The sequence below is a fragment of the Tachyglossus aculeatus genome, chromosome 4 (assembly GCF_015852505.1).
Source record: "Tachyglossus aculeatus isolate mTacAcu1 chromosome 4, mTacAcu1.pri, whole genome shotgun sequence".
In the NCBI taxonomy this organism is placed as follows: Eukaryota; Metazoa; Chordata; class Mammalia; order Monotremata; family Tachyglossidae; genus Tachyglossus; species Tachyglossus aculeatus.
In genome coordinates this window covers 118,056,704-118,076,628 of record NC_052069.1, presented here as the reverse complement: position 1 = coordinate 118,076,628, position 19,925 = coordinate 118,056,704, and the positions used below count along the sequence as shown (strand labels likewise).

Genomic DNA, 19,925 nt, shown 5'->3' with positions numbered 1-19,925 from the left:
TAACTGGAAACCCTCCAGGTGTGACCCTGAGAGGGGGTACCACTTATATACACATCCATAATTGATTTATTCATATCAATGGGAAGCAGCATGGTGTAGTGGATAGAGCACGGGCCTGGGAATCAGAAGGTCATGGATTCTACTCCTGACTCCACCACTTGTCTGCTGTGTGACCTTGGGCAAGTCATTTAACTTCCACGTGCCTCAGTTACCTTATCTGGAAAATGGAGATTGAGACTGTGAGCCCAACCCGGGACTGTTTCCAACTCAATTTGCTTGTATCCCCCCCAGCACTTAGTACAGTGCCTGGCATATAGTAAGTGTGTAACAAACACCATAATTATTAAAGTCTGTCTCCCCATCTAGACTAAGCTTTCCACTAAGCTCATTGTGGGCAGAGAATTTGTCAACAAACTCTATTATATTCTTCTCTCCCAAGTGCTTAGTACAGTGCTCGGTACACAGTAAGTGCTCAATAAATTCGGTTGATTGATTAATTTGTAAAGTGCCTACTATGTGTCAAGCACTGTATTAAGTGCTGGAATAGATAAAAGATAAACAAGTCCCTCATGGGGCTCACTGTCTAAATAGGAGGGAGAACAGCTGCTTAATCAGCATGACTTAGTGGTTACAGCATGGGCCTGGGAGTGAGAGTGAACTGGGTCCTAATCCTGGCTCTGCCACTTGTCTGCTGTGTGACCTTGGACAAGTCACTTAACTTCTATGTTCTTCAGTAACCTCATATGTAAAATGGGGATAAAGATCGTAAGCTCCATGTGGAGCATGGACTGTATATAACCTAATTACCTTGTACCTACCCCAGCGCTTAGATCCGTGCCTGGCACATAGTAAGTGCTTAACAAATACCATTAAAAAAAAAAAATGAATCCCCATTTTGCAGATGAGGGAACTGAGGCATAGAGTAATTAAGTGATTTGCCCAAGGTCACACAGCAGGAAAGTGGCAGAGCCAGGATTGAAACCCAGGTCTTCTTACTCCCAGGCCAATGCTCTTTCCATTAGGCCTTGCTGCTTCTCAAGACTTGGGCCCTTTGGGGTACATGGAGTCCCCCCAAGAGCTTCTGCTCCTTACTTTGGAGAGGTGATCATCAGCCTGTGGAGGGTGTACTGGCTGATTCTCCCTAGGGATTCCTGAGAGGCCTCACTCTAAAGGTCCTATCAAATGGCCTGGTGAAGCGGTGTGGCCTACTGAAAAGAGCTTAGGCCTTGGAGTCAGAGGTCCTGAGTTCCAATCCCAGCTCTGCCACTTGCCTGCTCCGTGTCATATATACCTGTATATATGTATATATGTTTGTACATATTTATTACTCTATTTATTTATTTACTTATTTTACCTGTACATATCTATTCTATTTATTTTATTTTGTTAGTGTGTTTGGTTTTGTTCTCTGTCTCCCGCTTTTAGACTGTGAGCCCACTGTTCGGTAGGGACTGTCTCTATATGTTGCCAACTTGTACTTCCCAAGCGCTTAGTACAGTGCTGTGCACACAGTAAGCGCTCAATAAATACGATTGATTGATTGATTGATTGTCCTTGGGCAAGTCACTGAACTTCTCTGTGCCTCAGTTTCCTCATCTGTAAAATCAGAATTCATTTCATGTTCCCTCTCCTATTTAGTCTGTGAGCCCATTGAGGGATAGGAAATGTGTCCAACCTGGTTGTCTTGTATCTACCAAAGAGCTTGGCACGGAGTAAGCTTAACAAACACAATAATAAGAAACACAATAATACTCAAGGGATCCCATTGAGAAATGGCTTGGACCCTCATCTTCCTTGACCATTTTGTCCCTCTGAATCAGCTTCCAATGCCGTCCTCTCACCTGGCACCCATTCCTCCTCCCTAGTCAAGCTACCAGTCTTCCTGCCAACCACCAGAATTTAGCAATTCTCCTTTGACCAAGCGGTGAATGAGCGCCAGGGGCAGAAACAGATCTCAATTTGTTTTCTTTTTCTCTCTGTATAGGGGAATCTTCTTTCTCTGGATTGTCTTCTGTTCTACCTGTTGTCTGGATTTCACCCAGGGAGTTCCTGAAGGTACAGATGCTTTTTTTCCTTACCTAGGAACCAAATGGAACAGAGAATTGTGTGGCAGGGGAGGGGGTATCGATGGAGTTTCCAAGCCAAATTCCAGACATGGAATTTAAGCACCCTGGCCCCACTCAGTGTCTTATACTGCACGCCCTGATGGAATCAAATCCTGAAAACATCTCCAGGGACCACTGATTTAAACCTTCTGTCTCCAGGCAGATTTCAGCATTCCCTCCCATGGGTATCGTCAGTCAGTCAGCCAGTTTGTCCTGAGTTCTCCTTTTGCCTAGCTGTGAGGGATGTGAAGGACAAATGAAGCCACTGCTGTCCAGAAGCCTGCAGTCTAGTAGGGTAGAAAGCACAACTACATGAACCTACCAGGACGTTGGGCAGACCAAACAATTTCAGGAGGTTGAAGAAAAGTTTTGGCTAACGCAAAGATGAATGGGGTCACCAGGGGGAATGCTAGGGGTGAAGAGAGAAAGGTTAGGGATGTTAGATGGTCCATCCCAAACCATGAGAATGAATGTCCAGGAAGAATGCCATCACATGGTTCTTCCAGGGATCCTGCTGACCTTGGGGAAGAAAGGATTCTGGGTGGGTAGACCCTAGGTCTGATTCAGTATGAACATTGCTGGTGACCATGTGTTCTTAGGAAACAAACTGCAGGTGATGAGAAGCCAAGAACAGAAAATATTCCAAAAAATGAAGGCCAAACATAGGAGCAGGATGAACAAGAATAGGGGTGCATGCTGGGATTTGTTACATGTGTTTGTAAATGAATAAGGCAGATGGGAATAGTCTGGGAAGGTTTTGGAAAAAGGAGGGGATTTTAGTAAAGGGTCCAGGGAAGGGAAAGTTGAGTGAATGGGATGGTGAGATGGTTTTCTTGGCTGGATCAGAGTATGAACAAGGGGAAAGGGTAGGCAAGGTAATGGAGGTAAATAGAGCAGCATTTGTTTATGGTATTTCTTAAGCAATTACTATGTGCCAGACACTATATTAAAGCTAGGGTAGATACAAACCAATCAGGTTGGACACCGTCCCTGTCCCAAATAGGGCTCACAGTCTCAATCCATATTTTATAGAAGAGGTAACTGAGGCATAGAGTAGTTAAGTTTCTTGCCCAAGGTCTCACAGCTGACAAGTAGCAGAGCCGGGATAAGAATCCAGGTCTCTCTGGCTCCCAGGCCCCTGTTCTATCCATTAGGTCACACTGCTTCTCAGTTAAAGGATGCTAGAAGCCAGAAGTAATGACTAGTGATTTATTTAATGTATTTGTTAAGTGCTTATTATGTTCCAGGCACTGTACTAAGCATGGGGTAGATACAGGGTAATCAGGTTGGAGACAGTCCATGTCCAATATGGGCTCACAGTCCAATCCCCATTTTACAGATAAGGTAACTGAGTCACAGAGAAGTTAAGTGACTTGCCCAAGGTCTCACAGCAGACAAGTGGCAGAGCCGGGATTAGAACTCATGTCCTTTGATTTGATTTGAGGTTGACTGGAAACCACTGTGGCCTCTGAAGAGGGACATGGAATGGCGTTTTCTTAAAGCTCTCTAGGGAAGGAAACATAGATAGAGAAGGATTTTCGTGGAGCACTTCGTGGCTGATAAGCATTGTGCTTATAAACAGAAATTTACAGGATAAATTAAACTGATGGATTTATGCACCCTACTGATTGAGTTCCCACATGCTGGTGAATTAAATCCCTGCTCTCTCAGAGCTGACCATCTGGAGAACAAGGCAGATACATTTATATAGAGGATGTGGCTCCTCTGATTTGCCTTTTATTTGTCATTGGAAGCTTTGCTTTGGGGTGGAGTTAAACCTTGATCTGACCATCCAAGTTGGGAGGCTTCCTGGAGGAAGTGGATTTGAATGAGAGGAAGATGGGGCTTGGTGCATGGGAAGTTATACACTCTTTCCCAGGATGAGGAGTGGAGTGTGGGAGAAGAGTAGAGTCATGGAATTCCTCTGGATAGACATCCCAAACTTAAATAAAACCTTTGTAGTAAGGCTGTTTGGTAGTCCAGCTGGCCAGGATGAGTGAGGTGAACAGAAAATCAGAGGAGATTGGGGAAGGGCAGGTAGTAATAATAGGAAACATCAGTAACCCTCAAATACTCATCAGAGCAGGAAGTGGAGGTGTAATTTTGTGGTTGGATAAATGGGTGCTTCCTGGAAAACCCCACAGGGTAAGATAATATCCTGGACAAGATCTGGGCAGGAGGCATAGATGTTAGAGTCATAATGCTATGATGACCACAACTTGATTTAAGGTTGGAAGACTCCGCAAGTCCCACCATTTTAGAAAAGGGAATTATTAGTCAATCAGTGTATTCACTGAGTGCTTATTGTGAGCAGAGCACTGTACTAAGCACTTGGGAGACTAAAGTATGACAGAGTTGGTAGATACATTCCCAACCCACAAGGAGCAAATAGTCTAGAGGATTATGAAAATAAGCAGATTTTCGGAGAAAGAGGAAAGGAGTAGCTAAAAACCAGCTAACACACCTGAAGCCCAGACAAACTATAATAAAGGTCCAGGTAATGATGGAATCTCCCAAGGTAAATGTCAGAGGAGTCCTAACCCGGTCGCTAAGGCTTCAGGACCAAGAACGTGCATGAAAGAATTGATGATGTTAGTGATTTGCACAGTGACACTGGCACTCTCTCGGCCCTGCTAGTCACATTCCTGCTAAGGGTAATGGGTGCAATGAGAGAGAAGGTGGGCAAGGTGCTGCACGTTGTGAAGTGCATTTAGTGTGTCACATAAGGACAAAAAATAATGATGAAAGGGAATAACAACAATAACAATGATGTTATTTGTTAAGCACTTACCAAGTCCTGTTCTAAGTGCTGGGGTAGATACAAGGTAATCAGGTTGTCCTGCGTGAGGCTCACAGTCTTAATCCCCATTTTACAGGTGAGGTGAGGCATAGAGAAGTTAAGTGGTTCAGTGGAAAGAGCATGGGCTTGGGAGCCAGAGGTCATGGGTTCTCATCCCAGCTCTGCCACATGTCTGCTCTGTGACCTTGGGCAAGTCACTTAACTTCTCTGAGCCTTAGTTACCTCATCTGTAAAAATGGGGGTTAAGACTGTGAGCCCCACGTGGGACAACCTGATCACCTTGTGTCCCCTCAGCGCTTAGAGCAGTGCTTTGCATAGTAAACACTTAACAAATGCCATCATTATTATTATTGTTATTACTTACCCAAAGTCATACAGCTGACATGTGGCAGGATTAGAACCCATGACCTATGACTCCCAAGCCAGTGTTCTTTCCACTAAGCCACGCTGCTTCTCTCTCTTACATGGCTATCTGGCAGATCGAGCCTTGCATGGCTTGCTGGCGGCGTTTGCAAGGGGATAAAATCATTCAGCCAGTGCACCTACAGTGGTCAGAACACTGTACTAAGTAGAGAGTAAAATACAAGAGTTTCTAGACATGATCCCTGTCTACAGTTAGGCAAAAAAAAATTCTTCAGTCTGGAAAAAGGCAGACCTAGAGGGGGCAACCTTGGATTTTGAAAGGTGGTGTGGTCAAAAGAAACAAAATGAAACACTACTTCATTCCTTGGGTGATAAGCATGTGGAACCTCCAGCAATTACATCAGCATCATTTACTGGCCATTCTCAATGGCAAATAGCAAGACCAGACCACGAACAAGGAAGTTCTAGAATGGAGTCAATCTCCTAGCATTGCCGCGATAGTTGGAGTGAAGAATTGGAGTTGTTGGTTTACACAGTTCTAAGAATTAGGAGGAATATCCGGGTGGACAACCATCATGCACCGTCTCTGAGCTTTCTTTTGTCAACTGTCGGAAGCAGAATTCTGGACCGGATGGACCACGGGTCTGACTCAGTAATGGCTCTGCTTCCGTTCTTGTGTTTTAAAAATGGAACACTCACTTGACTGAGGAGAACAGGAAATTTCATACAGAGGGGCAGGTCAGGTGCAAACAGGAAATTTGAAGAGCCAAAAAAAAGAATTTGAAGTGCCCCTTGCAAAGGGTGCCAAAGCTAATAGTAAAAGGGCCATCAAGTACATCAAAAGCAGGATTTTAGATAGGGAATCAGTGCAGCCCCTTGATGATTGTGTATAAAAGGTGCACTCAGGAATAAAAGGAGATAGCTGCGACGCACAATGAATTCTTTAGTTTGGTCTACGTCAAGGAAGATTTAGAGAGATTATCCGTACCCAGATTATTTTATGCAAATAGACCAGTCAGAGTTGTTAGATCAAAGTATGATGATCACACAGATTGTTTTAGGCTAAACTGGTAAAGTAGATATATCAAATCATTAGAATTGAGTGGCGTTCACTCAAGATTTCTAAAAGGACTCTTGGCAGCTCCCCGGGCAAGAGTGCACAGTCTGTCTTTACAAACGGCTACTGAGCCAGAGGACTGGCAGATTTCCCCTGTAATTCCCATCTAGAAAAAGTGTTTCAGAGGTGATCCAGGTAACTACAAAGGTCCAAGTTACACTTCTATCTTTAGAAAATTGGTAGAATCTATAATTTTTAGGTTCAGTGGGCACTAGGAAAAACACAGACTGTTGGGAGAAAGACAGCATGACTTCTGTAAAGGAAAATATTAGCTTACTGATCAGCTGGGATTCTTTGAAGGGGGTAAGTGGATAGAGACAAGTGGGGATCGAAGTAAAGACTGGCTTTATCATCTTCATAAATGACCTAGAAAGAGGAAAATGAGGTGAAATCTCATCAGGGTTTGTCCATGCCTCAAATTCTGTTCCGGTCATTGGATTTCAGGAAGGAGCTAGAGTAGGGCTGGAAAAGGGCAACCAAGATGGTAAGTGGTTGGAGAAGCTTCTGTAAGAACATGACTAGGAATGTTAAGTTTCCTGGATCTCGAAATAAGCAGGCTGAAAAGGGGCTAGATGGAAGTTTGCAAATTCATAATGGGGCTGGACAAGGAGAACATAAAATTGTTGCTCACTAATCCCAAATCAGGAGGATGTGGGTTCACCCCTCAAAGATGGTAAGTGGCAGGTTCAAAACAAAGGATATCACATCTTCACCCGGCAGATGGTACGAAATGGATTTTCCTTCCACCAGAAGTTGTGCAGCTGAAAATATCAAGAGGTTCAAATGGGCTTTGGAGGAATTCAAGGGCAAGTTATCTACAGTGGATTGCTAGAAGGAAGGTTAAATGTGTTGAATGGCCCACCACTAACTATTAGAGAAGCAGCGTGGCTTAGCAGAAAGAGCCCAGTCTTGGGAGTCAGAAGTCATGGGTTCTTATCCCACCTCCACCACTTGTCAGCTGTGTGACTTTGGGCAACTTCACTTCTCTGTGCTTCAGTTACCTCATCTGTAAAATGGAGATTAAAAGTTGGAGCCCCATGTAGGACAATCTGATTGCCTTGTATCTACCCCAGCGCTTAGAACAGTTCTTGGCTCATAATAAGCGCTTAACAAACACCAGGATTATTATTATTATTATTATTTCAAGCAAGGTAATCATTTTGTTTCCTCTAAGCATCTTATTTCCTAGCCCAACCCGATGAAGGTAGAATTCTGGGCTAGTCGGACCTTGTATTCTTGCTTGACAGGTCCTTCTTTGGAGTCAGTGCAGATGAGGGAAGCTGGTTGAAAAGCATTAGAACAGAATAGTTATCCCAATTTTACAGAATAGGAGTCTACAGGCCTGAGGGGTTCATTTACCTCCCCAGAATTACCCCGTTAGAACCCTCAGCCTCTGGGATCCAGTGCTACTGCCGAAACCCCAAGCTATGTCTCATCTCTCCCTCCCATCTCTGTGAGAGCTATCCCAACAGGAGTCTACGGTTGCTTGGGATCAATAATGATAATTATAACAGCAGCACTAGACCATGCTGCTTCCCTGTTAAGCATTCAGTAAGTGCCAAGCCCTGTACTTTGTGCTGGGATAGGGACAGTACAAACTCAGGGCTCACAGTCTGAATAGGAGGTAGAATAGATGAGAAAGCAAAGGCACAGAGAAGTGTAGTGACCTAGCCGGGGTCACACAGCAGATGAGTGGCAGAGCAGGGATCAAAACCTAGATCCCCTGATTTCTAGGCCTATGCTCTTTCTGCTCAGCCGCTGCCTGAGAACCAATCTTCCAGAAGAAGCCAAGGATTTCTCTGGCAGAGAGCACCTTTGGGGCGGAGAATAAAAATTCTCTGTTGCCACAGCTGGATCATGGAAATTGAAACATTCTCCCACATCTGTTTGTCAGGCAGCCACCTACTCTCTCTTAAAATAGCAACACCTCCTCCAAGTCCTCGCTCTGAGCAAAGACAGGAGTGGAATATCAGCCTGGGCCATGGGGGGCTGTGGCCTAGGAGCCCATCAGGCCCCAGACAGCGGAGTCTAAAATGGTCTCTGCTCAAGCAATAACTCAGTCCATGGGTTGGGAATCACGTGTGTGTATGTGTGTGTGTTTGTGTGTGTGTGCGGGCCCTTGTGTGTGTGTGTGTGTGTGTATGTGTGTGGGCACTGAACACATCCATCAGCCTTCTTTGCTGGTCATATTTTCCAAGCTCACTCTTTCCTTTCCAAATAGGTGGGCAGACTGGCCAGGATCTGAGTAGGGGCATCCTGGTAGGGTTTCTTGGTCTGGGGATGGAATGGGGTTTATGAAATGAAAAGAGCACTGAGGCCGCAACTGAGGGAGCTGGGTGGAATGGGGTTTATGAAATGAAAAGAGCACTGAGGCCACAACTGAGGGAGCTGGGTGGTACTGACTCTTTGCTCTCATGACTCTGATATAGTCAGAGGCTATTTCATCCCCCCTCGGGCTCCAGACCATTAATCAACAGGGCCAGTCACTGCTGGTCATTGCTGTTGGAAGACAGGGACGCAGGGGCCCAGGCTTGGAGAAGGGAAAGGGATAATCTGAATCTCTACCTTTTCCCTTCTCTGAGTGGGGGTAAATGAAGGAGGATGAGATCATCTCCCCCAAAGGGCTGCCTCTGTGGGTCTTGAAACCTGCTGCCTCAACCTGGAGGGCAGACAGGGCAGAGCGAGGCTGCAGCCTTCTGAGAGGAAACACCAAACCCCTCTGCCTCATCAGGAGGAGGTCCCTGCCACGGTTCGATACCTCCCTAACTATTCGAACATCTATCTTTATAAATCCATGGTATTTATTGAGCATTTACTCTGTGTGGAGTGCTGTATTAAATGCAGTAAGCTCCCGTGGGCAGGGATTATATCTGCCAACTCTGCTATATTGCACTTTCACAAGCTCTTAGTACAGTGCTCTTCGTAAAAAAAATGCTCGATAAATACCAATGATCGATTCAGTGATTGTTTGATTGATTGAGTTTGATGGGAGAACTTAGAGCCTGGAGGAGGTGTGTCTTTGAAATGAGGGCCCCAGGCAACCTGGAGCTTCTAGTTTGGAGGATTCCAAGTTGTTGAAGTTGTGACTGCTACTTCATAGGGCAGTGATTAGATTCTTTCTTTCATAAATTATACAAAGGCAACTTCAGAATCCAGAACCTAGATTAATCCCAGTGTCTGTTCCTTGCTGAGCTTTCCCAGATACGTTTCCTGGAAAGACTCGGTCTGAAATCTAAGATGGCAGAGCTCCCTACCCCTCACTTTAGCCCCTTATTTCTAGCCCCGGATGCCTAGACCCTTGCTCTAACCCCTCACCCATAACCCCTGATCCTTAGCTCCTCACGCCCAGTCCTTCACCCAACCCTTCACTTATAACCCCTCAAACTAGCTCCTTATCCCCTGCCCCAGGCTTCTGGACTGAGCAGGCATGTGTAGTCCATGTGCAGTATCAGAGTCAAAGGGGCCCAAATAGGCACCCCTGGCAATGACCAATGTGCCTCATGGCATAGTGCATTATGCCAGAATTCATGACAGAAAAGTTTTCCCGAGTTTAAACCAATCTTGCAAATACTACCAGCCCAAGTAAACAAAAAACCTAAACCAACATTCTTTTTTACATTGTTATTTGCCTCTGACAAGTGACGGTTGTCCCAGCTGTTTCAATGTCACCTCCCTTTCCTGGGAAGCTGACAGGGTTCTGCTGAGCCCTAAGCAGGCTGACCTTAGACATGTATAAGAAGGCAGAAGCCAGGACACGTTTTTCCAGGAACAGGCCTTCCATATGGTGGGGATTTCATTACGGCTACTGGAGAAGATTGGATGGTGGGAGATGTTAGTACCATCAAATCAGGGGGCAAATGATTCACAGAGTGCTAAGGAGAGAATTGACTAGAGACTCCATCTGAAGGATCCTACCTAAAGTTCTAGTCTACTCAAGAAATATTCTCCCACCGGAACAACCTACAAAATCAGAGACAGCCTTGTCCAAACCTGGGCTCATGGTCAGCCTAGCCATTCCTCAGCATGTTTCCCAGAGTGTTAGAGGATGTTAGCTTAGCCCAGGTAGAAGGAAGACAGGCAGAGGCAGGAGGGAGAAGGAGGAATTTGAGGAGGAGAAGTCATTGCAGCCAGCACGACTCCCAAGAGTGCCAGGTCTTGTACCTGCCCCAGCTCCTCAAAAAGGGGATATTGCAGTGATAATACCCATTCTATTCCCCATCCGTGGCACCTCGGGGAATTTCTTTGCCAGAGATGTCCAGAGGTTTAAAAATAGAAAAGGACAGGCAACTAGCACAGATAAGAATGCTATGGATTTGTGGGTCTGAGGCCCAGGATGGATCAAAGCCTAGGAATGAGGGTTCCCTCCTTCCCCTCCCCCATGTATCCTCAGCGGTCCCAGGCCAGCCAGCGGCAGCGCATGCATCCCCGCTGAGCCAGCTATCAGGATTCTCCTCCAAGCTCGACAACTGAGCTAATTCTGGAGCAACCCAGGGCCAAGGGGGCCAAGAGCAGAGGAAGGGAGGGAGGCAGGACTGGAGGACTTTCCATAAACAGACTTTGAAATCTCTGTGTGCTTGTTTGTGTGTGTTTGTGTGTGTGTGTGTGTGTGCTTGCGCACACGCATGCATGTGTCTGCACATTCTGTGGCCGCAATTAAAGGGCGGATGTGGCTGCCCTCAGCCCAGTTGATTGTCCAAGCCCTTGTCTTTGGCTGGAGGACAGTTTTCAGTACACGCGTTCGCGCGCGCACACACACACAAACACACACATACACACACCCAGAATGACCCAAGAGCAGAAAACTCTTCTCCCGCCACTGCTCTGGCTGCCAAAGGGGTAGGGAAAAGCTGGTGAGACTGTACTAGGTCCAGAATGTAAATATGCTTATACTCTACTATTTCCCCTATCCTTAATCTGCTTTAATGTTTGTCTCTCTCTGTGTACTATAAGCACCTTGTGGGCAGGGATAGTGTCTACCCATGCTGCTCCGTTTTCCCAAGCACTCATTAAATACTGTTGATTGACTCTGTGTGTGTGTGTGTGTGTGTGTGTGTGTGTGTGTGTGTGTGTGCGCACGCGCATGCATGTGTCTGCACATTCTGCATCTGAGGAGATGGGGGTAGGGGGTGAGAAAGACCTACTATTTTCTCCATGGTGTCTGTCAGTTCTGCCACTGACCCGCTGTGTGATCTAAAGCAAGTAACAACCTCTCTGGTCCTCACGTTCTTCCACTTTCTAGCCTGTAAGAACCCTGCTCTCCCTTTCCTCTTAACTATGAGCTCCTTTTGGGAGCAGAACTGAGTCTAAGTTGATTATCTTCAATCCACCCCAGTCTTTAGCAGTGTGTTTGGCACCTAAGTACTTAATAAATAGCATAACTAAGTAACCAGGAGGGGAGGTAAACTCAAATTGTTTTCACCGTGGGACAACAAGGACATTAAATGGGCAAGAAATGTGTCTGCTAATTCCATTGAATTGTGCTCTCCCAAGTGTTTAGCACAGTGCTCTACACATAGTAAGTGCTTAATAAATACAGTTGATTGATTGATTAGTCTAGTTTAAATATGCGACTTCAAAATGACCTGGGATTGTGGGGGTGGGGGGAGGGTGCCCTTGGGTCTCAATTGAATGATTTAATGACTGTACTAGGACCAAAGAGATCAGAGAGTCAGTCCCTCTGACTTCCTGTTTCCTGCCGTGACAACCCATATCAGAATGCCAAATGGTGCTCTCTGCTGCAGACAGACTGTTAAGGCACAGCATGTAGTGAGCCCAGTGGTAGTCCAAAGGCTCTCAAACAAACAAGGGTATTTATTGAGCGCCTTCTGCATCCAGAGCACTGAACCAAGAACTTGTGAGAGTGCAACAGAATTAGTAGACATGATCCCTGTCCTCCCTCAATCAATCAATCACTGGTATTTATGGAGTGCTCAGGAATTTACAATCTAGCAGGGGAGACAGACACTAAAATAAATTCCAGGCAAGAGGAAGTATTAGAATGTCCAACCTGGTTATCTTCTATCTACTCTAACAGTACAGTGCTTGTCTCATAGTAATTTCTTAATAATCAATCAATCAATCAATAGTATTTATTGAGCGCTTACTGTGTGCAGAGCACTGTACTAAGAGCTTGGGAAGTACAAGTCGGCAACACATAGAGACAGTCCCTACCCAACAGCGGGCTCACAGTCTAAAGGGTGAGACAGAGAACAAAACCAAACATACTAACAAAATAAAATAAATAGAATAGATATGTACAAGTAAGATAAATAAATAAATAAATAAATAAATAGAGTAATAAATATGTACAAACATATATACATATATACAGGTGCTGTGGAGAAGGGAATAAATACCATAATTGCCATATAAGACATATACATAATGTTCTGGGAGTTTGTGGGTATTTAAGTGTTTAGGTAGCACAGAGTGCTTAACAAGCAGTAGAAGAGATGTAAATTGGGGAGATTTGAAATTACTCAGGGAAGGCCTCCAGGAAGAGGTGTGATTTGGGAAGAGTTTTGGAGAGGAAGTGAGCTGTGGTCTGTCAGATATGAAGGGAGAGGGAATTCTTGGTAAGGGGAAGGATGTGAACAAGAGTAAGTAAGTTAGCTGGAGAGGAATAAAAAGCGCAAACTGGGGTGTAGTGGGAGAAGAGAGTGGATGTCAGAGGGAGAGAGCTGATTGAGTACTTTAAAGCTAATGATCAGGAGAAGCAGCATGGCCTAGTATCAAGAACATTGTCTTGAGAATCAGGGTACCTGGATTCTAATCCCTGATCTTTTGTGTGACTTTGGGCAAGTGGCTTAACTGCTTTGTGCCTCAGTTTCCTCATCTTTGAAAAGGGATTAAAATATCTGTTTTTATTCCCCTCTGACTGTGAACCCTGTGTGGGACAGGATCTGTGTCTGATTTGATTATATTATATTTACCCCAGAGCTTGGCACATAGTAAGCTCTTAATAAGCACCATTATTATCATTATTATTGTTATTATTATTATTATTATATTAGAAGTTTCTGCTTGGTGCTGAGAGGAATAGATGGCTCTTTGAGGATCTCAGGGGTGGAGAACTGTGTTCAGAACAATGATTTCAGAAAATGATCTGGGCAGCAGTATGAGAAATGAATTGAAAAGAGGAGAGACTGGAGATAGAGAGACAGGTTAGGAGTCTGAGCCAGTTAGTCAAGTTGAGATGTAACAGAAGGCTGGCCAAATACTTGGATGGAGAGGAAAAGGCAAGTCCTGGAAATATTGTGAAGGAAGAACAGACAGTTTGGTGACAGACTGAACATGGAGGTCGAATAAAAGAAAAGAGTCAAGGATGATGCCAAGATGACAGGCTTGATAAATAGGGAGGATGGTGGTGTTGTCAACTGTGATGGAAAAGTTATGTGGAGGAATGGATTGAGGAAGGAAGATGAGGAATTCAGTTTTAGACATATTGAACTTGAGGTGTCAGCAAGACATCCACGTATAGGTGTCCTGGAGGCAGAAGGAAATGTAAGTTTACAGAGAAGGAGACAGGTCAGGGAGAGGCAGGTAGAGTCACCTCTATGCAGGTGATAGCTGAAGCCGTGGGAGCATGTGAGCTCCTCACAGGAGTTGGCAAAAAAGGAGAATGGAAGGCAACTCACAGTTAGGGAGTGGGAAGCAGAGGAAAGGCAGTGAAAAAGACGGAAAGGTAGGCCAGAGGGGTGGGAAGAGAAACAGGAGAGACTATGTTAGAAAAAACAGGGTTAGATACTGTTTCCAGAAGGGAGTGGTCCACGGTGTGGAAGGCAGACAAGAAGATGAGGAGAATTAGAATGGAATAAAGTCCTTTGGCGAGAAGGATAAGGGCTAGGGTTAGGGAGAAGGAGGTCATTGGTGTCCTTGGAGAGAGTGGTCTCAGTAGAGTGAAACCACTGATTAAGAAATTTAATCAACCCTCCCCATCCTATCTTATCTTGCAAATTCACTACAACCCAACCTGCACATTTCACTTCTCTAATGCCAACCTGCTCACTGAACTTTGGTCTCATCTTTCTCGCCATCAATCCTTTGCCCAAATCCTCCCTCTGAACTGGAACTCCCTACCTATTTATATCTGACAGACAATCACTATCCCCATCTTCAAAGCCCTGCTAAAATCACATGTCCTCCAAGAGGCCTTTCCTGATTAAACTCTCACCTGTATTTATCCTCCCTTCTGCCTTACTTCCCGTATTTGCCCTCCCTTCTGTATTGCCTATGCACTTGGGTGTAAACCTCTGTACTTTGTACAAGTACTAAGTACTTTGATTTTTCCCCACCCGCACGGCAGCTGCTTTACTTAGCCATCTGTAATTTATTTTAATATACATCTTCCACTGTAAGCTCCTTTGGGGAGGGAATGTGTCTATCCACTCTATTGTATTATATCTTCCCAAACACTTAGTACTGGTTTCTGCACACACTGTAAGCACTCAATAAATGTCTTTGATTGATTGAAGAGAGTGGAAGCTGAATTACAGAGGATCTAGAAGGGAGCTGAAGGAGAGGAAGTGAAGTTAGTGAATGTAAACAATCACAATGAAGAGTTTGGACAGGAATGGAAAAAGTGAGATATAGTGAAAGCCAGAAGATACAAAAACCAGTGATGGCTTTTAGGATAGAGGCAGCAGAAGGGAAGGACAACATCAGGAAGCAAGTGGTAGCAGATAATGGTCAGAAAGGGAGGATGTAAATGCTTTTAGAAAGGATGAGGTCTGAGGCACCAGGTGAAGCGAGTAGATTTCAAAAGCAGCAAGGGATTTCCTCAAGAGACAGCCAAGGACAATAAAGTGGACGGGTATGTGGAAATGGGAGGGAACAGGGGAGGAGACGGGGTGGAGGTTGGGCACTCTTTTACACCTCAGGTTTTAAATTGAGATTTTGCTTCCATCTTAGATTTGATTTGGAAAATCACTTAAATTTGCTCCAGATACTTCAGTCACCTTACTACTGAGCCAGGAATGCTAGTGCAAACGGGTTTCTGGTCTACACTGGGAACAACACTGCCAGCTCAAAGTGAAGTTGCTGTAGACCCCCTAACCCCACAGAACTCTCCACAATGACTGACCCAATTCATTGAGTTTTTCTGAGCATTTTCCCTTCATTTGCTGTCTTTGCTATCTAGACAGCAAACTCAGGCCGGGGCCATGGATGGGGTAGTCAGTCATGATACACCAAAAAACTGGATCTTGAGAAGTACTTGATGTCACACAGCCACAGTGGCATGCAGACATCACACAGCTGCCATTTTGGTGAAGTCCATTTGATTCGGCCTGAAACAGCCCAAATCTAGTGTTCCCTGGGGTAACCTGACCCCACACTGGCTCCAGAGTCTTGTGTTCTTCTCCCAGGTCCTTGAGAAGGCTGGCATGAAATTCTGAAAGTGGAACCTTGGCCAAAGGAGGGTCAGACAATAAGTAGAAGCAGTGTTGTCCAGTGGTTAGAGCATGGGCCTGGATGTCAAAAGAAACTGGGTTTTAATCCCAGCTCTGCCACTTGTCTACTGTTGGACCATGGGCAAGCCACTTAACTTTTCTGTGCCTCAGTCACCTCATCTGTAAAATGGGGATTAAACTGTGAGTCCCATATGGGACATGGACTTTGCCCAACCTGATTACCTTGTATCTACCCCAGCACCTAGTAAAGTGCCTGGCACATGGTAAATGCTTAACAAATACCATAAAAAAAAAACATTGGCATGTTTCAGGGGACAAGTCAGCTGAAAACTGGACTGCCCAGTTTAATACAGGATGCCTGGCCATGCTAACCAAAATGGGGATCAGATTTTGGGAAGCAGGAGCCAAGCCAAGCAAGCAGGAAAGGCAAAAAGATAGATAGAGAGAGAGGTAATCCGAGTGAAATACGGCTAAGATTGACAGAGGGAGAGAGAAAGAAAATGAGTGGGGAAAGGAAGAGGATGAAAGAAGGATGGGATGAAGAGAAGGGGGCCAGTTGCACCCGGGCCTGGAAATCTGGTTCCTGGAAGGAGAACTGGAGGGCCGAGAGGGCCAAGGAAGATAGGCCATCCCTCTGTAGCTCTCCTCAGCCCGGCATAGGATTCCGCTTCACTGATCCAGGGGCTCTCTGCTCAGCCTCAGCCCTGCAACAGCTCCCCAGCACCAGACATCATGTCAGGCCTGATGCCCAGGGCTGTTTTCTGTGAGGGGTTTTAGAATTAGAGAGCTCTGGCCTTCCCTCCCCGCTCCCTCTCTCCCTCCCCTGGGAATCCCTCCCATTGGCCTGCTCTCCGCTGTTCTACCATTCGCATTGGGTTTATCGGGACATGGATGAATACTAAATGAGGAGCGGGATCAACCTCAGAATCCCCAAACCCTGTCGGGGCAGCCGGTCCACGTCGCCTGGCCAGGCAGGGAGGAGGACTCAGGGATGATTGGGTTGGGACCGGGAAGACCCTTCTCCTCTCCCTTTCCCGGTCAGAGTCACATCCGCCCTCACCACTGTCTGTCTCCCATTCCAGATGTGGATGTCCTCCAACGGCTGGGCCTTGGCAGGAAGCCAAAGGCAGGTGGGAGTCCCTCGGTGTCCCACCCCGTCCCCCAGGGGGTCATCCCGTTCCAATCAGGGGTCATCTTCACCCAGCGGGCCCGGGTGGATGCCCCCACTGGCACGGTCATTCCTGCTGCTTTCGGCACCAACCTGGCCCTGGTCCTGAGCCTCCGCTCCCACCGTGTCAACAATGCCTTCCTGTTCGCCATCAAGAGTGGGAGAAAGAAGCTGCAGCTGGGAGTCCAGTTCATCCCCGGCCAGATCGCCGTCTACGTGGGCCAGCGGCGCTCTGTGCACTTTGACTACGACATCCACGATGGCCAGTGGCATCACCTGGCCATTGATATCCGGGGCCGAGCGGTCACCTTATTTACTTCTTGTGGAAAGCGCCGAGTACATGCGGATCTGCATTTTAAAAAAGATGCGGCACTAGACCCCGAGGGGTCGTTCCTCCTCGGGAAAATGAACAAGCACTCGACCCCATTCGAGGGCGCCGTGTGCCAGTTTGATATCTATCCCTCTGCCCAGGCAGCTCATAATTACTGTAAATACCTGAAACAACAGTGCCGGCAGGCAGACACCTACAGGCCCCATCTGCCCTTACTCGAGCCCCTCTTTCCCAGAGATTCCAGCGCGGCAGCGCGGCCGGGACTTCAGACCAACCTCTGGCTGCCGAGTCTGAGGAATCTGACCACTGTGACGTCGAGGCCGCCCATTGCCCACGCTGGCCTTACCCACCCCCGGCCGACCCCCGGACCCTCCTGGGGCACGGCAGTCCCCGTGCCTGTGGGACAGCTGCCTCCCCGCCGGCCCTCGCGGATGACCACGACAGCCCCCCGGCTCCGGGCAGGCACCAGCGTGGCCCGAACGCGAGCCCCTTCCACCAGGCCGGGGACCACTCGGGCTGGCTTGGGGAGAGCTGCCCCTCCCACTTCCAGGCCGGCTCTGCGGGCAACCGATGCCAAGTCGAGCAAGACTCCTGTTCCAGCCAACAAGCCCCCAAGGCCCGGACAGGCTCGCAGCTCAGCCAAACCCCCTGCTGCCCTGCTCAGAGTGGCACCACCCCCTTCCGGCGCCACCTCAGCTCAGGCGGCCCCCTCTGGGCCTCAGCCAGCCCGGGCCCCCCACCCCGCCACCAAGTCCATCGCCACCTCTGCCAGGAGCACCTCCAAACCCGTCCCAGTCCCCACTGCCCCCCTCCCTGGGAAGCCAGCACCCGCAACTTCCCATGCTGGCCCACCCAGGGCCCCCCTAACGCCCAGGCCTCCAAGCTCCCCAGTAACCCACCTCCCTTCCCCCACTGCCAGGACAGCACCCCCAGCCCCCAGCACGCGCTCCACCCAGACAGTCCCACCCACTCTCAGGACAACAGCAGGAGGCCCCCGGGCAGGTCCCGGGAAAACACCTCTTCCCACCACCCTGCTAGCCCTACCTGGCTCAGCCAAAACGCCCCCTCCTGCTGCCAAGCCATCATCCCCTGCCTCCCCTGCTGGCTTGGCCAGCCTCCTCCGCCCCACTGTCAGACCCGTGCTCCCTACCTCTGCACCCCAAACTCTCCTGAACCCTCGTCCTACCCCCCACCGGGGGCTGCCTGCCCACCGGGGCCCCACCAGCTCCAAGAAGGCGACAGGGCAGCAGGCTGCAAAGAAAGCCCACCCAGAGACGACCCCCAAACCACTCCCTCCCACCAAGCCACGGCGGAAGAAGACCCCAGCAGACGCCCCAGGTGACCTCCGTCTCACCCCGCTGCTGCAGAGCTTGGCCAACATAACGGGTCGAGCCGGGCCCAAGCCATCCCTGCCTAGTAGGAGAGCCGCAACACCCTCCACAGCCCACCCCACCTCCAGCCCCCCACGCTCATTCCCCAGGACCAGAGGGCTGGACCTCAGAGGGGCCACCCCTGACCCGGCCAGCGACTACCTGCTCTTTGATCCCATCGGGCCGACTCTCTTCCCGTTCTTGCTGGGACCCCCGGGCCAGAAGGGAGACTCTGGAGCTGTGGTAAGTCAACCCTCAGTCTCTTTGGTGGGTTTCCTGACATGGCTGCGCATAGATGCACCTGGCCCAGGAGCACCAGGGAACATTCTTCTGTCCGGGGTTAAATTTGAGCATCTTCCCAGGCCCAGCACCAGCCTGGTGGGTGGGTCAGTGGTTATACCCTCATCCAGCCCGGTACCCCATGATATTGTGATCTAGCCCAGTTTGGAGCTCCTTCTATTCTTCCCTGTGCCCAACCTGCTCTGGGCCACAGAATCGTCTGGACTCAGGGGGCTGTGGCCTTTCTCTGAGCTAGCCAGCCTGAGGAGGCTGAAAGTGAGTGGATGGGGGTGGGCTGCTTGGTTTATTTATAGGCTGTCTTGCTTGCCTCACTGGGCCCTGTGCAGGCCTCTACCAGGACTCAGGGTAAGGGAGCAGGGATGGGAGAGTGAGAAAGAAGCAGAAGCAGCTTGGTCTAGTAGATAGAGCACAGACCTGAAAGTTAGAAGGACCTGCTGTGTGGCCTTGGGCAAGTCACTTAACTTTTCTGCGCCACAGTTGTCTCATCTGTAAATTGGGGGTGAAGGGTGTGAGCCCCATGTGGAACATGAACTGTGTCAAACCTGATTAGCTCATATCTATCCCAGTGATTAGTACTGTACCTGGCACATAGTAAGCACTAAACAAATACCATTTTTTAAAAAAACAAGCTAAACCCTGTAGATTTGGTGATTTAAAGTCAAACATCCCCGGAATGGGGCTTGGTGTCCTAACATCATGACAGGCCCAACTGAATGCTAAGGAACATGCTGTACTCAGCACCCCCAGGTAGGTGCTCTCCCTAAGGGAGGTAATATGGGACCCCAGAGATTGCCAGGGTTAAGGTTAAGGGGAAGGAAGAAGTGGAGCAGAGCAAAATATCACTATGAGATGACGCAAAACTGAGTGAAATTGATTTACCGAAATCCCCGTCCCCTCCCGCCCGACCAGAGAAATCCAGCACCAGCCTCAGACCCTTTTCAGCTAGGGGTTCCCACACAGT

The 19,925-nt window shown here is 47.9% G+C and overlaps 1 protein-coding gene across 1 annotated transcript in view; it reads left to right on the top strand.

Annotated features, from left to right (window-relative positions):
* Nucleotides 1–1,060: 1,060 nt before the first annotated feature.
* COL27A1 (collagen type XXVII alpha 1 chain) overlaps nucleotides 1,061–19,925 on the top strand; it is a 222,490-nt gene continuing 203,625 nt past the window's right edge. The window contains exons 1-3 of the mRNA XM_038745686.1: nucleotides 1,061–1,101; nucleotides 1,985–2,055; nucleotides 16,878–18,907. Coding sequence (XP_038601614.1) covers nucleotides 1,061–1,101; nucleotides 1,985–2,055; nucleotides 16,878–18,907 — 2,142 coding nt within the window. The remainder of the gene's footprint in view (nucleotides 1,102–1,984; nucleotides 2,056–16,877; nucleotides 18,908–19,925) is intronic.